At 34.2% G+C, this 17,681-nt stretch overlaps 1 protein-coding gene across 6 annotated transcripts in view; it reads right to left on the bottom strand.

The window, feature by feature from the left end:
* LOC105339803 (transient receptor potential cation channel subfamily M member-like 2) overlaps positions 1–17,681 on the bottom strand; it is a 30,078-nt gene that overhangs the window by 11,107 nt on the left and 1,290 nt on the right. For 2 of the 6 annotated variants that reach the window (XM_066084940.1, XM_066084943.1), the window contains exons 2-21: positions 12,076–12,263; positions 11,755–11,940; positions 10,974–11,210; positions 10,443–10,650; positions 10,107–10,305; positions 9,856–10,000; positions 9,469–9,562; positions 8,535–8,665; positions 7,890–8,084; positions 6,710–6,727; positions 5,228–5,392; positions 4,676–4,857; positions 3,918–4,170; positions 3,683–3,766; positions 3,150–3,221; positions 2,916–3,053; positions 1,461–1,604; positions 995–1,228; positions 436–610; positions 184–237 (exon numbers count right to left, since the gene is read on the bottom strand). In XM_066084940.1, coding sequence (XP_065941012.1) covers positions 184–237; positions 436–610; positions 995–1,228; positions 1,461–1,604; positions 2,916–3,053; positions 3,150–3,221; positions 3,683–3,766; positions 3,918–4,170; positions 4,676–4,857; positions 5,228–5,392; positions 6,710–6,727; positions 7,890–8,084; positions 8,535–8,665; positions 9,469–9,562; positions 9,856–10,000; positions 10,107–10,305; positions 10,443–10,650; positions 10,974–11,210; positions 11,755–11,940; positions 12,076–12,263 — 3,102 coding nt within the window. Of the gene's footprint in view, positions 1–183; positions 238–435; positions 611–994; positions 1,229–1,460; positions 1,605–2,915; positions 3,054–3,149; positions 3,222–3,681; positions 3,767–3,917; positions 4,171–4,675; positions 4,858–5,227; positions 5,393–6,709; positions 6,728–7,889; positions 8,085–8,534; positions 8,666–9,468; positions 9,563–9,855; positions 10,001–10,106; positions 10,306–10,442; positions 10,651–10,973; positions 11,211–11,754; positions 11,941–12,075; positions 12,264–14,635; positions 14,739–17,681 lie in introns of those variants that run through there. The other 4 variants (XM_066084942.1, XM_066084945.1, XM_066084944.1 and 1 more) reach the window with 3 other exon arrangements.

Raw genomic sequence — 17,681 nt, 5'->3', positions numbered from 1 at the left:
CCCAATTGTACAAATACTGTACACATACAAGTACATTGTAAAAGAAGTGTTGTAAATTTTATAGATAAATAGTAGCAATATAATTCATAAATTTAAAATCTTTCACAATTCATTTTAAGAAATATTATCAAATAATCAATTAAATCACTTTTTGAAACATGTCCATGCACAGACATTACTTACTGTAGCAAACCTTCTTTGTCTGGTTGTCATAAAAACTTTCACACTTCTCATTACCTAAAAGGAAAAAGAAAGGAAATGTGAGCAAATCCAATTCTGTCAATAAATTAAATCTCACTTTTGATGCCTTGATGCATTGATGCATAGCACTGGGAAACATGAGGGCTGAATGGTACAAGTTTATAGACTATTTTTAGATCATACATTTTTGAAGGCATTATACTGTAAAACAAAACATGCAAGAGTAGAACTTACTATCTAGGTCATCTATCTTGGTAAGAAACATTCCAAAGAATGCCCTGCTCAGAGCCATGATGATGCTTTCGTCCAGAGGGTAGTAGTTCGGGTATAGCACTGCCTGAATGGTGATACCGCCGGCAAACATAAAAATCAGGAACATCCGCAGCCAGGTCACAAAGTCCTTCTTCATCTAGAAATCAAACAAGAGTATGTTGATGAACTATTTTGTATTTTTTACTATTAGTTCCATTCTTCAAACAAACATGCACACATCAGAAAACTGTATACTAGGAAAAATTGGTTTACCATCCATCACACCTTCTGAAAAATTTTCTCAAAAGAACTCACTATACCATTAAAAATACACATAATTATACTGCAATTGTAAAGAAATGAAAAAAGAATGCAGTTTTGGAGAAACCATTCGATGTTCAAAAGTTTATCATAAATGATTGCAACAGAATTCCTTGCCACACTAGAACTCAAAATCTGCAAAATTAATTTGTTTTCATAAACAATTTTTCAAAAAATCTTATTCTCAATGTTGTGATGAGGTCATAAAAAGTAAACATACCATTGCCTTGAAATTGATTATCATGGGGCCTAGGACAGGACTGATGGGAAGGAACACACTCAGCAACCTGTAGTAGAAATAAAGCAGGCCCAGACTCATCACGAACTTGGCGGTGGTGTACTTGATGAAGGGGACAAACTTTGGGACGATGCGAAGGAGGCCGATCACCAACAGGAACGCCCCTATCAGGACAATCTCCAGGACTGTCCAAAATATCTTCATTTCTTTGTACTCCTGAAATCAGGGGAAATTGTTAGCAGCTGTATACTGGTTATTGTATGATGAACCTAAAACTACTGCATTATAAAGGGATTTTTGCTCCTATTTTCTTCTATACCTGTACATACACATGCAGTAACGTATAATCCACAAGCAAATTGACTGAATCTGTAAATTTGCCTTTTCAATTTAAGTATATGTATACTGCATAAATAAAAATAAGGGTCACTGGTACATGTAGGTCTACCTTTCTCTTGATGATGGTTTTTCTGATGATTTCAACCCAAATCATGGCAGTCCAAAAATACACGACTAGATCTATGTAGAAGTCACCGCACGACGGAATGATGACAGCGTAGCTGAACAGTGTCAAGTAAAACAGGTAGAAAATCTGAAAATTTACAAGATACTTTTACATGAAAATCAAAGCAGTAGATTCCTCATTAAACACACTGATTTTTAAAATATCTGTGTAAAATCACAAAAAGCTTTAATCTCAGATTTTAAAATCTCGCTATTCATTTGTCTGGCAGTTGTGAATTATATGAAACTATAACGAGAACGAACAAGCCAACAAGTGGAATGCTACCATGTACATCCGTTTTGAGGACTTTGAGAAAGCATTCAACTCAGTACACAGACACAGCTTATGGTTTATCATTAATAAAATATATGGAAAACCCCAAAAACTGATTAAGATGATCAAAGCCCTGTATGATGACTTCCATGGCTCTGTGATGGAGGACAAGAGATCACAGCCTCTTTTCCTGTGGTGACGGGTGTCATTTTTCTTGTTCCTCCTTCTCATAGATTGAGAAATGCAACAGATGGTCAAAAAAGAGATATCAGGAATTCACTGGAACTTCACCACCACGCTTGAAGACTTTGACTTTGTGGATGACATTGCCCAGCGACAATGAACCATCTACAGTTCAAGACAGCAAAGCTGGAAGACAACTCAGCAAATGTGGGATGAAACTAAATGCCAAGAAATGCAATGTGCTGAAGTTGAACAGAAAGAGCAAAGCTAGCCTAACAGTTGATAATAAGTTGACAGCTTCTTATATACCTTGGGGCAAATGTTACATAGGGCGGTGAGAGCATGGCTGACACCAGGAAGAGAATAGCAATGGCTGACACATCCTTCAGGAGGCTAGAAGGCCATGGATATAGGTAGAAAAACCAAAGTCTCCCTCTTCAAGAGCCTGGTCTTGTCCGTATTGCTGCATAGATGTGAGACTTGGAAGCTAACCAAGACAGAGGAAAAGAGGATATACAAGTTTCAGACCAAAAGCCTCAAAAGAATGAGTGACCGACAGATAAACTGACACGGACAGATGGACAGCAGCAAAGCAAAATGCCTTCCCTTCTTTAAAGGGGGCATAATAATATCTTGGCGTTTGAGATTTTATATTCTTGGGATTCAATACAAAACGAGGGAGTCATGCTGGGACAGAGGAACTGGAGTTCAATAAGGTGTCATAATCTGTTTGTACTGTGCTTTTCAACTAAAATTAACTTTATCATAATCAAAAGCTTGCAAGGTAAAAATGAATATACCTTGGTTAGAAAGCTTATCTAATTAGTACATTTCAAAGTAACTGACCTAATGGTCTGTGTACTACATACTGTAGTTCTTTCTCACCTGACTGACTTAAAACTTGGTGACGGTTCCTCACCTGACTGACATAAAACTCCTCACCTGACTGACATAGAACTTCGTGATTGGGGCACTCCACAGGTAGTAAAACTGCAGATAGATGGGCACTTTGAGGTTCTGGCGTCCATACGATAACATCTCCTTCATTTGGTACTTCATCTTCCCTTTTGTACTCTTGTCCTATCATTACATGTGTACAAAATAGGTGTAAATAACTGTACATAAGCATGGAAATCAAGGCAAATTCCTGCATCTGTACATGACAAACGGCCTTACCCATTTCATTTTCATTGGCATCAAGTCCTGTGTATCCATTTGATCTAAATCCATATCTTCCTCTTCTTCTACAGTTACAACAATGGCAAAGCTCAATAATTCAATCACCTTCCTTAATGAAATAATGATCATCCATTTTATGCCCCATGTCATATTTTCCTGTCTTAATAATTAAAAAGAGATAATTCTATCTTTTAATATGGCATATTAACTTCTACTGACAATGAAAGCAAAACTAAGAAGATTGGAGTTACATCTAGTATTCGTCTTTTAATGAACAGAACTATTCAGGCAACGTCTCCTCTCTACATGTACATGTAGAAATCTAACAATACACTGGTTCTAGTTTCTTTAAACATTTACCAATCTATCCATGCTCTGCTTTCTATATACATGTACAAATTGATATGTATAACATGCAGAAATCTCTTTATCCACTACTTCTACCTATATCAACCAGGTACAAAACTAATTGAATCTATTCATCCACTGCTCTCTTAGATACCTACTCTATACACACAAAGTGGCCTACCTGTTAATTTGATCCCATTTTCTTCTTTCACCTCATACGTAATCCAGAATAACATAGGGAAAATGAACAATACACTCAAGTAAATCTGGAAGTTTAAAAAGTAGACCATTATTTGATGTTCAGTACATTAATATCAATCAAATATAAATAAAAATGCATATTTATTGAATCTGTAAATGAATATTTTTAAATTGCATTTTCAATGTAGCCTTCAGTAGAGCTTTAAACATCCATACCTTCAGCCAATTTGGAAGTTTGAACACTCCATAATCCACCTCCCTTATCAACAGGTTTCCATGCCAACGCTGAACCAGCCATTTCTGACAACTCTTATGGGCAATAAAGAACTTATTGCGAGCTATGTGGGCAAGCTTAATGGTGGTTTTGTTATTGAGCTCTGGAAACTTCTCATCTAAAGATGCGATAGTGTTGAGGCAAGAGTCTGAGTAACTCAGATCCAACAGCTTCACCGCCTGCTTACCAAACTCTCTGGAAAGTTACAAGAAATAAAAATTCAACATAAGTATCACTGATAGGGAATACAGATAAAAGAAAAATCCACTGTCTGAAGTCTTTGATGTGAACTTTCTTTCCCATCAAACAGACGAAATTGGAACTTCTGTGGAATCAATTTCATTATTATTCGTGGTGGCTCAATTTTCATTGATTTTGTCAAGACTCCATACCGCAAAATTAACATCCCCAATAATTACAACACACAATCTTCATTCAGTTTACATAGAACCAAATCAAGACACTACATCCCAATGAATTTTTCAAAATTGCTAATCCAAGAAAATCAGCTCTCATAAAATTAAATTTATTCCTCTGGCAGTGTTTTGTGATGATTTTCTTACAATTCAAAAGCTGGAGATAAATGTGCAAACAAATTAGAGTTTCATGTTGTTTCCATCAACTCTAACTCCTTCAATAATTATTTTACAACCTATTCTCCATCACTCTATGGAATGTAGACACAGAGATATCTACTTACATGGCTGCTTGCTTAAGCTGGCGTTTGGTGTCAAGATCCCTGCTCCATTTTATGGCCAGGTTGTGCCAGATCATGCTAATAACCAGAGCCATCACCATTGGCTGGTCTGATTTCTTCCACAGTACCCTGGTGACCCCAGGGTTAAAGGTCAGAACCGACCAATAGATGAGAGCATTCAAAGCCTTAAAAACATCGATACATCCTTTTCAAATCCATAACTCTACTTCTTCACATTGGCATAATCTATCATTTTCCTTTTTACTTTTCCAGCATAAAATCTTTTTTTATTTATTTAATAGTTTCACTAATACATATACCTACTTATTGTACTAAACAAATACAGTTGAACTTTGGTATCTTGAACACCGATATCTCGAATACAATGGATATGTCAAAGTGATTTTTTTAGTCCCAAACACTTAAACTTTCAGTATTTTACCCTTGATATCTCGAATACTCGGATATCTCAAAGTTTTTAACCAGTCCCATCTAATTCGAGATAACGAGGTTTGACTGTAGTAGGACCACTAGGGGTTACTTGTTAACACAAACCTTTCTCTCTGCTGTGACTTTGTCACATACAAACTGCCCACTGAAGTTCATGGAAATATCTTTAGAGGAAACCAAGTTCTCAAGGTTTGTCAGTTTGTATAGCAGATAGTTCAGGTCACAATCTCTCCCAATCACAAAATCTTTTCCCACAGGGTAGCTCATTCCCTACAAAACAAGGACATTCCAAATCACACAGGTACCGTTAATACATATTCAGTGAGTGACTTGTAATTCATTTCTCTGCAGTATGGTACATGTAGGTACATTTAGTATTTTCTCTCATTATCCCCCCTTTTTAATATTTCTGTCAATGGAAATTTCCCCATGTAATCAATCACTGTCAGGCAATTTCAAAGATGTTATCATAAGATTTTTGTAAATTAATATAGGTACATGTATCTTAAAACTATACAGCAGAGAGAGTTCTCTCACATAAATTTGAAAATCAATATTTTTTTTTTTTAGAAATCTCATAAACAATTTGAGTTTGTTAATCATATCCAAATAATTTATTGCTTTGATCATTAATTACTACGGCAATAATATTATTTTTGTCTTGTTGGGTAATTGGAAAAAGCATAATATCATGCAGTGAGAAATGTGAACTAAATATTACAAGTTCTTGTATTCAAGTGAGGAAAAGTATCATTAACATATTAAGTAAAATAAACTTCATGCATAACTATTGATCACTTTGATGTTACATGTATATCAAAGAACAATGTTTTAATTCCTTTTTTAAAATTTGAATGCAAATTACCTTTTGTTTCAAGAGAGTAACTTTTTGATTATGGTACCTCGTTCCCATCAAAACATAGTTGTTACACCTTTGAGACCAAACAAGTTTTTATCCAAAAACATCAGAAACCTTAAACTTTTTTCTGATTGAGAATATCATCCTCATCTATTAAAATAATTACAATAAAATATATTTACAGTTTGGAAATTGAGCGGTTGAAAAATACCGATATACATGGATTTTTGTAGTAGCACAAACATTTTTTTATTGTACATCAGTCATATATCAATTCTGTGTTACAGAGAAATAGAAGCAAAAGTAATATACAAGCACAGACAAAACAGCATTGAAGCTGTTTGAATAAAATTCATATGTACAGTTGCCACTCTGGATATGGACTATAGAGCATACATGTACATGGCTTAAATAGTCAGCACAATGGGCAAGCCCTTGGTATTTACTACACTGCTCAGTTCTTGCAGATAAAAATACCACTGACTTGCTAAGATACAATGTTTTTTTCCAACCCTCTTATTCCCAAATCTTTGTACACAGATTAACATTCAAAGCTTCTGATTTAGTACAAGTACAAGTAATACATTATTGCTTGGGCCTCAGTGTTCAAAAGGTGTAACAACTATAAGTTTAAAGCATCAATACATGTAAATAGGTCATACCTAAATAGGTAAATGCAAAAAATTCACAACAGTTGAAAACATGACAGTTCTGACAAACAATGTTACCTTATTAGCCAATACAACCTATAAATTATGGAAATCATGCAGCATGAAAGGTTTGATATGAATATGTTATGAATATGTTATGAATATGTTTGTCCAATGTCTATGGAATATTAAGCTGTTTTGCACAGCAAAGGTACATGTACATGTATGGTAATATTTGAGACAACATACAGAAGAGTGAGGGGCATTAACAACAGAGTTACAGTTTCTGAGATATTTAAAATTCATTATTATCATTAAGGTTCAAACTTCATCCACTAAGAGATGGACATGAAAATTATCACGTTTTTAATTTCACTATGTTTGAAATCAGATGATTTTAATAAGATTGCACTGTGATAATTATAGATTTAAATTAATTTTATTAAACCATGAATATTATATAATAACTGTATGTAGAAAAATTGACTCTTGTCTCGTTGAAATTAAAACCATTGTGGAAAGTTGAGTTCTACACAGCCAACTGTGATATTTCAGATACAACGAATGAAAGGCATCAACAGTTACTCTCATCAAGGTAAAATGATTATTATACAGTAAAACTTGGTTATAGCAAAGTCCAAGGGACCAATGGATTTAAATCGTTATATCCGTAATTTGTTATATCAGTATAATGAATTCACAATAATAACTATAGCAAATTCACTGTATACATGTTTTCTTTCACCAGATTACGTTTTTGTTAATTGAGGCTTAAAATAAAACTACACTACATTGATACCTTTAATAATTGGATTGGAAATTAAAAAATATTTAGGTTAATAAATTCATCCAAACTATTATGATAAATGCTAGCACAAATTATTTTAACTTTAAAGAAATTTGTCATAAAAGTGTAAAATTTCGTTATTATTCACTTTTATGGGACTCAAGATAAATTTGTAAAATCCGAAATCGTTCTAACCATAAAATTTTGCAAAATTTGTTAAGAATTTTACTGGGGACTCAAAATAACTTCGTTATATTTGAGAATTCGCTATATCCGTGTTTGTGCTAAACGAGTTTTACTGTATCTTTATAAAATGGTTGATGAACCTCAATAATAACAAATGGTTTAAGAAAATTTTTGGGGCTGACCTTGACCTGATTTAGAGTAAAAAAAATGACCTTGATCAGAATTGTTCATGTACCTGACCAAGGTCAAAGTTCAGTACTATCCTAATATATGTACAGTACTTACTGGGGACTTGGCAAGAACCCCCTCTAGACAAATCTGACAGAAGAAATCAGGATTGGCCACATTGTTGAACAGGTCCAAGAGCTTCTTGTAGTTGATATACTCATGCAGGAGAATTGTTTCACGCTCCAGGAAAAGTTCCACAAACTTCTCTCGTCCAGGCTTCAACAAAGCTTTGTCAAACAATTCTGGTGTGATCTGCATAATAATTATGATACTGTAATGTTATGACAAATGAAAAATATTTTCAGATTTTAGTTGTTTTTTTTTTCCTTCCACATAGAATTAGTAAACATGGTTGAAGTTGTTTAAACATTACCTCTCTAAATCCAATTTGCCAAACATATACCTAGACATCACAAAATGCATATGAAGGAAACAAAAATGTAGAGTATTTAACTGGAGGTATTGATGATGGATTAAATTATATTAAGCTAAAATGTTCTACGGTATGCTAAAAAGGTTTGACCACTAACCAAATTCATATCCAATTAAATATTTCTATAAAAAAATGTACACCTTATATTCAAGTCGCTGAAATAATCTCAAAAGTTTTACAATGATTTCATGTATCATGTAAAACATAGTGCTATACTTACATACCGGTATATGTATGGTAAATATGTACTTATCAAAATCATCTAATACCTTTATTGTTGTCCAATCATATTTTTCAAATATCTGTGAAGCTGCTAAATCAGGTCGATTCCAGTCCAAGGTCAATTTAAGGTCGGATTGGAACTGTTCCTGAAATCTACTGCCCTGTTTGGATACTTGAGCTTTTAAAGGACAGAAAAACAATTACCGGGTACTGCAGTGTATTCAGACTTGTAACCTTCATTAAAAGATGCTGGTATGAAATATAACTTAGTTATAGCTAAAGTATTGGAACTCTTGGATTTACTTTAATCAGACTGTGGTGAATTTGTAAAAATACACATTAAGCATATTCCAAACATGCATATTTTCCTTCTACCATCACTTACAGACAGCTGGCTAAACTTTTTGATCTATTTATTATTACATTGCATTAAACTTGAAAAACGTCCAATGTATAAGTGTTGTAAAATACAATTCTAAAGCAACAATACCTGTTTTGATTATTACATGTATATGTATGATACACTTGACAAAATAAATTCTGTATTTTAGATTTTAAGGCCTTTCAAAATGCATAAAAAGTGGTTATTGAACATTGGATTTCACAATTTTGGTAACTGAAATGTTCCTTTCTTTGAATTAACAGCAGATAATATATTTTAAGAAGCTCTTAATCAACATTCAATACATTAAGTTTTAAGAGGGGGAAGGGGATCTGGATGAAAACGAATTTGACTAATACAGTTTATTGTCAAACATTAAAACTTTAATCTGCCCTGAACATTGTCGTAAAATTTTATATGGCACTGATGAGGAAACTACCATGGTACCCTTAAAATTTTGCCTCATTACTTTTTTTTTTAAATTTTGCAAAACAGATTTAACCATACAAAATTGTCAATATACAGTGTATAACCATGGAGCCATGCAATCATGCAATATTATACTTAAATACCAATACATATATGGTGTCGTAACTTACATTCAAATAAAGTCATCAAGATGTACTTGTCCAGGTTTCTGAGTCCATCGGGGTCTGCGTTAATATCCAGCACAGTAAGGAATCTTCCATTATCCTTCAATTCATAATTTTACAAATAAAATCAGTAACCGTAATACATAAAATGTGATGTTAGTATAGTTTAAAGAATTCAGGTTGATAAAATGTCTCTTTGACCAGGAAAATAAATCTACTTTAATTTTTTTTAAAAATTGTGATTTTAGATTAGATTTGCCTCAAAAAATACGTTGAATTATTCAGAAGAAATTAAAATTTCTTTTATAAAATCATAGCCACAAGAAGGACGTGTAAAAATGGGGTATTGAAACTTTAGTATCAGAATTTGTATTTAAGTAAACCATATCAAACCTGATAAGCCAGACTGACACACTCAAGGAATATGTCCCTGCATCGATTCCTTGCCAACTCATCGTCCACAAAATCTTTGGGGAAACAGTTCATCATTCTCTTGATCAGCTCTGTCTTCACATAGGATTCATAGTCATCTCCGGTACTGAAAATAACATATTATAAACCATAATACAACATACACCAAAGTACAATACCACAATGCTTATCAAGACTGAAATGCATCTTTTTAAATTGCTTTCTATACTAACTGGTTGACTTTTTCAAAATACACAAAGGACAGGAGATCAGCAGCTTGTCCTGACCCTTGTACAACAAGAACAGGCACTTTACGCCTTAGAAGATCAACCACATGATCAATGTCTATCGGTCCACCCTGTATCAAGAGGCCAACCATGGGGGTACAGGTGCTAGAAATTGTCGGCAAATTTTCAGGGATTGATCCAGCATCTATGGATTCAAAAAATTAACAAAATCAAATAAATAAAACATGCATTTGAACACAGGATTAAAAGAAAGTATTAAAAAATTCAAGCCACTGAATTTTGTTTTTATAACCACTATAAATGATTCATTAATATACTCACTTAGAGTAGGGTCAAACATCTGCATTTTTCTGTATCTCTTCCCCCTCCCGATGGGCATTAGGAGTCTTTCCTCCACCCTCAGCCGGAAATTTTCCAACTCTTTCAAATCTGTGTTTTGTTCCATTATGATGAAATGCGAATGTTCTGAATTTAACTCCAAAGCCTCACTTTTAATGCCAGACTTTTTCAGTGAAATGATGGAGTCATGCTGGTGAAAGAAGGAAACTACTATGATTGTAACAGTTTTATTTAATATAACTTCAAAAGGAAATGTTGATACGATCTTGTAATTTGTGCAAAGAGACTTAAAAGCAATACAGGTGGCCTTCAGGCCTTGATGGTCACCTGGGTACCAAAGACCTTAGATTGATTTCTCAGAGGGTCTTATTTTCATAATAGGGGGTCAATCCTCTGATCCAGGGGCTATGCATTTCACAATTTGTTAAGATCAAGACTTTATGGTCATCATAATCATGCATTCAGTTATTTGCAAAAAGTGAGGGAGTAGAGAAGAAATTTGAAATTTCTTACTATTCCCTCCTTGCTTGCATCAAAATCAATCTGAAGCTTTGGAACGACCCCCATCACAGTCAGTCTGGGAAGGTCATCCACTTCATCTCTCTTGGAGAGTTTAACATAAAAGTCCTTCTTTCTGGAGGTCAGTATAATCCTTCTCTCTCTCTCAAAGCGGACGGCATCCCCCACAATTTTAGCGATTCCCCCATCCAACCCATTGGTAAGGACCCACATGTTCGTTGAATTCATTGCCTGCAAAAAAAAAAATGCATTTTACAGATCCGTATATATATTTTATGAACACCCTTGAGCTTCTATATTTCAGTCCCCCCCCCCCCCCCCCAAAAAAAAAAAAACAAAAAAAAAAACAGTGTGCATTTATTTCATTCGATTAAAACCAATTTCTCAAAGATATTAAATATTTTTACACTAAATTTGTTTATCAGATGTACTATTAAATCATAATATTACTTTTTTCGCTTCATTTGATATGTGTCACCCGAATCTCAACTGCATCTGACATACTGTAAACGTATAACATTTGGCTATGTATTCTTTTTAGTTTGTTTGGTGGAAAGCGGCTTCTGCTATTTCAAGTACATCAATAAATGCCTTTTATATATGTATTAGAATGAGCACATTCAGAAAAACACCAATTAAAATCCACGGTAACTTGCTGAAAAATCATTTTCCTCAAAATATCGTACAAGCTAAATATTTTTCATTTACAGTAAGTCTTATCTGCATTTTACCTGAGTCTCATCAGCAACTCGTCCACATCTCACCTGTGTCTCACCTGAATCAAACCTGCTTGAAAGTCCTCCACCTCCTGGCCATTCTTCCACTTCTTGTAGTGACTGAGGCTGGAGATGACCGATAGGATAATGTCTGGGTTTCTCTTCTTCCATACTTTGGACATATATCTAGCCAAGTCATCAATTAAGGCCTCTTCTTCAACACGGACATAGTATGCTGTGTGACTCTGAAATATATGCATTTAATTACTGTAACTGCTACCTATTCTTTCCATTATAAAGCTGTCCAATGTTGATCTAAACCATATTCTCTGACAAAAAACATTTAACTGAAACAAGCCAACAGATTCAAGACCAGCTACCTTCTCTTCAGTGGAACCTTCATAAAGAAACTTGATGATGCCCCCTGCAAGTTTGGAGTGCTCTAACCAGTCGAGATCGTCGGCGGAGTCGGTGCTGATGTAGGAGGCAGTGCTCCTGACGGTGGCGTAGACCGGGTCCTGTACTATCTCTGGGAACTCCTCAAGGTCCTCATCCATCGTCACTAGATCTGCAATTCATACACATGTTTGTTATACCAGTACACTCTTATACTTTATACCATATACATGTATATGGTTGGGTTTTTTTTCTTAGATTTAGATAGTTTAATATCGTACATAGGAATGTTTTATCAAATGATTGCTAAAATTGTTAAAAATACTAGCTAGATCATAGCAACAAATTAATGGTAAAACATCATTCTGTATTGCACTGCTAAAAAAAATTAATTAAAATTGACAAAATCAAGATGTTAAAGTTTCATTAGCCACAAATTCACATATCCCTGAAACTGATTTTCCCCCATTGTGATCCCCCATTGTGGTCCTGCCCTACCCCCAGGGACCATGATTTGAACAAACTTGAATCTACACTATCTGAGGATGCTTCCACTCAAATTTGAGCTTTCCTGGCCTGAGAAAAAGATTTTTAAAGATTTTCTCTATAAATTCCTATGTAAAACTTGATTCCCCTACTGTGGCCCCACCCTACCCCCAGGGACTATGATTTGAACAAATTTGAATCTACACTATCTGAGGATGATTTCATTTTAATTTGAGCTTTCTGGCCTAATAGTTTTTGAGAAGAAGATTTTTAAAGATTTTCTCTATATATATATATTCCTATGTAAAACTTGATCTGCCTATTGTGGCCCCACCTCGCTGCAGGTCTGTAGCTCTATAAGTACTATAACAAATGAAGAGCACAATTTATTTTTCAAAATGAATTATATACATGTATATACCTACATATTTCCGTCAGTGATATTAAACTCTATCTAAACTGAATAAACTCGAGAAAATGCCGAGCATCTCAACAAAACATATTGCATTAATATACCATTACGCAAAAGATCATACCGAATTACCGATAGAATGAATTTTAGTACTTTTTTAATATATCAGATCTTGCTTAATTTGCGCAGGTAAACAGTTAACTGTCTGATTTACCGAAGTCTCTGTTTGATTTGATACATGTATGTAAAATTCACAAAATACAGGCGATAGTTCCCAGATTACAAAGCATAAATAATGAAAACAAAACGAAAATCAAAACAAGCTACCACCACCATCATATGTGAAAACTGTCAACGTATTGAAATATTTAGCCTCAATTTACTTCACAAAATCGGCACCAATGTATTTTGCATGTTTCAAAGATTCCCTTCATACGCGAACTGTTGCACAAGAAACAAATTCATCATTGTCCGATCGATTCATTTATCATATGTCATGGCTGCTTTAAACAAAGAACCTTGTTTTAGAAGTATGGAATATATACGAGTCTTGGTAAAATGGGTAAGCAAACACGGGCTGGGGCAAAATAAAAGCTGGTGCCTAGATCGGCAATCGTCAATTCCAAAATACACATTGTTTTCCAGCAATATTTACAGCGAATACAAATATACTGGTCCGTAAAATATCCTGAAAATTTTAATGAGATTGGCAGATTAATAACTGCCATTCTTTTGTTTTGCCCCGGCTTGATTTTGCTACCCATTTTACCAAGACTCATGGATACCGAAGCTATAAACTGGAACCACGCCTTTCCTTTATTATTATTGTCGCAATAACTCAGTTTTTAAACAGAATTGGCCCATAATTTTTGCAATTTATATTTTCCTTTTCATAAGGATTATTTTTGCTAAATGACATTGAATTTGACTCTGTAGTTTTTGAGAAGAAGATTTTTAAAAACGCACCTCCCTTTTCCTACAGTTTCGAGGTTTTCTCCACTTTGAATAAAGATCAGTCTTTCATATTTGCAATTTATATTTGCCTACCCATAAGATTGCTTTGTGCCAAATTTGGTTGAAATTGACCAAGCGGTTTTAGAGAAGAAGTTCAAAATGTAAAAAGTTTACAGACGGACGGACGATGGACAAAATGGGATCAGAATAGCTCACTTGAGCTTTCAGCTCAGGTGAGCTAAAAAATCTACTGAGGCCAGAATGCTAGGCAACTTAGTACTGAGCATTACCCACAATATAAAAAATGCATTTTTAGAGTCAATGATTTATTTCGTTGTTTTCTTTGGCAATGTTGTCTGACACTGCATATAAAACATTTAATCTGTTAATTGCACATCTTACCACCAGCATAGCTCGTCACAACGAATTCAAATATATATGCCAATCCACATAACTTTTCAGCTTTAAATGTTTGTCTTGCCTTGCTTGTAAACTATTTGTATGTGCATGTAAGGTTTAGGCAAGGCATATGGATTAAAAACTTTTTCTACGCATGATGCAATTGCATATTAATGGGGCGATTATATCATATTATTATATCATATATTCCCCAGTCGAAAGCATGTAAAACTGGATTAAATTACTAAGTACTTTTGATTTTTTAAAGAAATCTTAACGCTGAAAATATTTACCTTAGATTTTAAACAGACATGTGCCAGCGTTGTCAATCCATTATATATAAGGTCATCAACCTTCAGTTCATAAATTAATTCTACACTGTAGACTACAGTATTGGACACAGACCACAATTATTTTTCCCTCTTATTCCTTTATACAAAAATAAATCATATAAAAAATTCCACCAGCTCAAATGAGTTCAAATACAGCATACCTATAGAATGACACTAGTCCAACAACATATCCAAACTACAGGAAAATCAATCGAGAGGGGACTGAGATATGGCCCCTAAAATAACCCCTACCATGAAAAATTCACTTTCACTTTGGAATTTGTGTAAACATTGGCCTCTTTACACCCTTTCTATTGCGCCTGTAAAGATAATTTTTCTAAATTTTTTCCTGCCTGTATTTTATTTCAAACCTTCTTCTTTCCATCCATGCCATAAAAGGAACCAAATTCGACCATTTAGTACCCCTAGGAATTTTTGAAATAATACATACATTTTTAGAATGGAACTACTTGCGTGGTCAATGAGCACGGGGTAAAAATAGTGGTATGTGACCTATTGTTTTCGGTTTTGTTACTTTCACTTTTGAATCCCGAACCCGATGACTTCACTTGCCCGTAATTATTATTTTAGTATTTTAAGATTTTGTGTATTTTTTAAGAAAAAGATAAAAATCTGTTTTGGTTGCAAGTAATGTCTTGTAGAGTTTATAAATGCAATATATATTTAGATATTGAGCGTTAATAAATCAGAGTAAATCATGTCCGATTATATCATTAAGACGTTTTATCAGGGTTTTTTTTATGAAAAAATATTTATGAAAATAAAAAAAACATCTTTTGTTCAGGAAGATGGCCGTAATCAGCTGCTAATTTTCAGGCTTCTTGCATCATAGGAATAACGTCAGGCGATATTTGACGTACAACCCCGTCCTTTTAAGAGCATGTCCAAAAAAAAACGAAAACTGAATAATGATTACAGTATGGTAAAGTAACAAAGGATTATTATCAGTGATTATATAGTGAATATCAAGGCATACTTTCCGTCGCGGCCTCATCTAGAAATTGGGAGCAAACGAACTCTGACTGGGGTTTATAGATTTATGTACTATATTGACCCCCCCCCCTTTTTTTAAATTAAGGCTTACGATTTTTAATTGGTGAAATATTGTTTTCTATATATTTGGATTTCCTTGAGTTGTACCCCCCTCAATGGTCTAGGATTTTGACGATCGGTGAATAAATCTAACCATCCACCCAACCCTAACCCCCACCCCATCCCCACCCCACCCCCACCCCGCTTTTAAAAAGGATGTTACGTGTCTGTACCTTGATCAAAATTTATCTCGCGAGAGATGCATGTATATAGATATATTAACAGTATTTTGACAATGTTTTTTTTGCGATTCATATGGGCTATATATTAAGGTATCGTACAATGTATTTTCCTGTGAATTAGTGCTCAATACCTTCATACCCTCATGAACCTCCAAAGAAAACATTTTATTATTGAGTGAAATCAGTTTGGCATAGCAGAAAAATTGACTGACACTGGTCTGAGTGCCATTCAGTTTTGTCAGATGATGTATGATCACTTATATTTGATGTCAAAAAGAAAGAAAAGAACTTAAAACGGCGCTTAAGGAATTCATAAAAAAATCACTGCACTGTGTAGCATGACGGTCCCCTGGAACTCGATGCGACTGACCTCTACATGCACATGCAAGGGATGCGCTATATCATCTGGTACTAATAGAGAGTAGACGCAAGGTTATCCTGGCACGATATATATTCAGGAAATTAAGGTTTGAAAAGTTATAATACATTTTCATTATGGTTTACATATAAACCATTTTGGGGGTATTTTTGTAACAGAATTTCCGGTTCTTGGAAATATTTAAACAATTTTTTTTTTTTTTGTGTTTCATGGGGGTATGACGGTAGCTAGCATAAAAAAACCAAACGAAAAAAACAAACAAAAATAACCCGCATAAGCGTTCGTTTCCTTTATCAAGTAGATTTCCGGCTTAATTGTCCGTTCAAAACTCTACATAGGTGTCGGAATCGGGGGGGGGGGGGGCTGGGGGGGTAGGTTTTTTCTCAATATTTCTGAGGATTAGTCTAGCCCTCCCCCACTTTCAATTTGCTTCCGACGCCAGTGCTCTATGTCTTTAAGAAACAGAAAAGAAAATACCCTGTGAAATATGAATTTGTGTTTTAGCGATACTGCCGTAAGCTTATACAATTTTTTTATATTCCACATTTATTCTGTGAAATAAACAGGGATGAACTTTACTTCGATAAAATATCGATAGTGATTTTTTTTAGAACTGAAGCTGAACTTTCTTTGCTATTATTTCATTTCATTATTTGTTATAATCATGACATGATATTATTTATCTTAATGCATATGCCCCTTCCCTTTAGGGTCATTGATTGCATGGTGAATAAACATACCATAAGTTATAAATTACGGTCCATTGTACGAAATTCTTTAAATGGGTGATTTTGAACTATCTGTTTGAGATAATTATTGCATTTAGATTATAGATAGGAAAAATCTTCTATAAATAAGCACCAAAACTTTATAAGGATTCATATGTTCTGGAGAAAGGGGTTTCGAACCCTGAACCCCTCCCTGGATCCGCCAATAAATCGTATGGCTCAAGATTGTTAATAAACAATACATGTGCACTTGATGCATATACGTGTTTATTTATTCTGAAATACCCGCTATTTTGAATGGACGAATAAGTTAAAACAGAGACATAAATAACATAAAATAAATGTTATGTATGTCTCTGGTTAACACACAGAAAATAGAATAGAAAAACTTCAATGGATGTAAAATTTATTACTATAAATTATGGTTATGTTCACAGACCAGAGGCATAAATATAAAATATAATATAAATGTTATTTAAATTATGTCTACATATACATGTAGGCCCCTTATATATCTCATATTACGGTACTTTAATGCTTTGACAGAGATCAGTAAAAAATATTACTGGCATTTTTCATTCTTTAACTTTTATACAGTACGCCAT

This window comes from Magallana gigas, chromosome 5 (genome assembly GCF_963853765.1).
Source record: "Magallana gigas chromosome 5, xbMagGiga1.1, whole genome shotgun sequence".
Lineage (NCBI taxonomy): Eukaryota > Metazoa > Mollusca > Bivalvia > Ostreida > Ostreidae > Magallana > Magallana gigas.
Note: the sequence above shows the minus strand (reverse complement) of the source record. Positions and strands in the feature narration are given on the sequence as shown.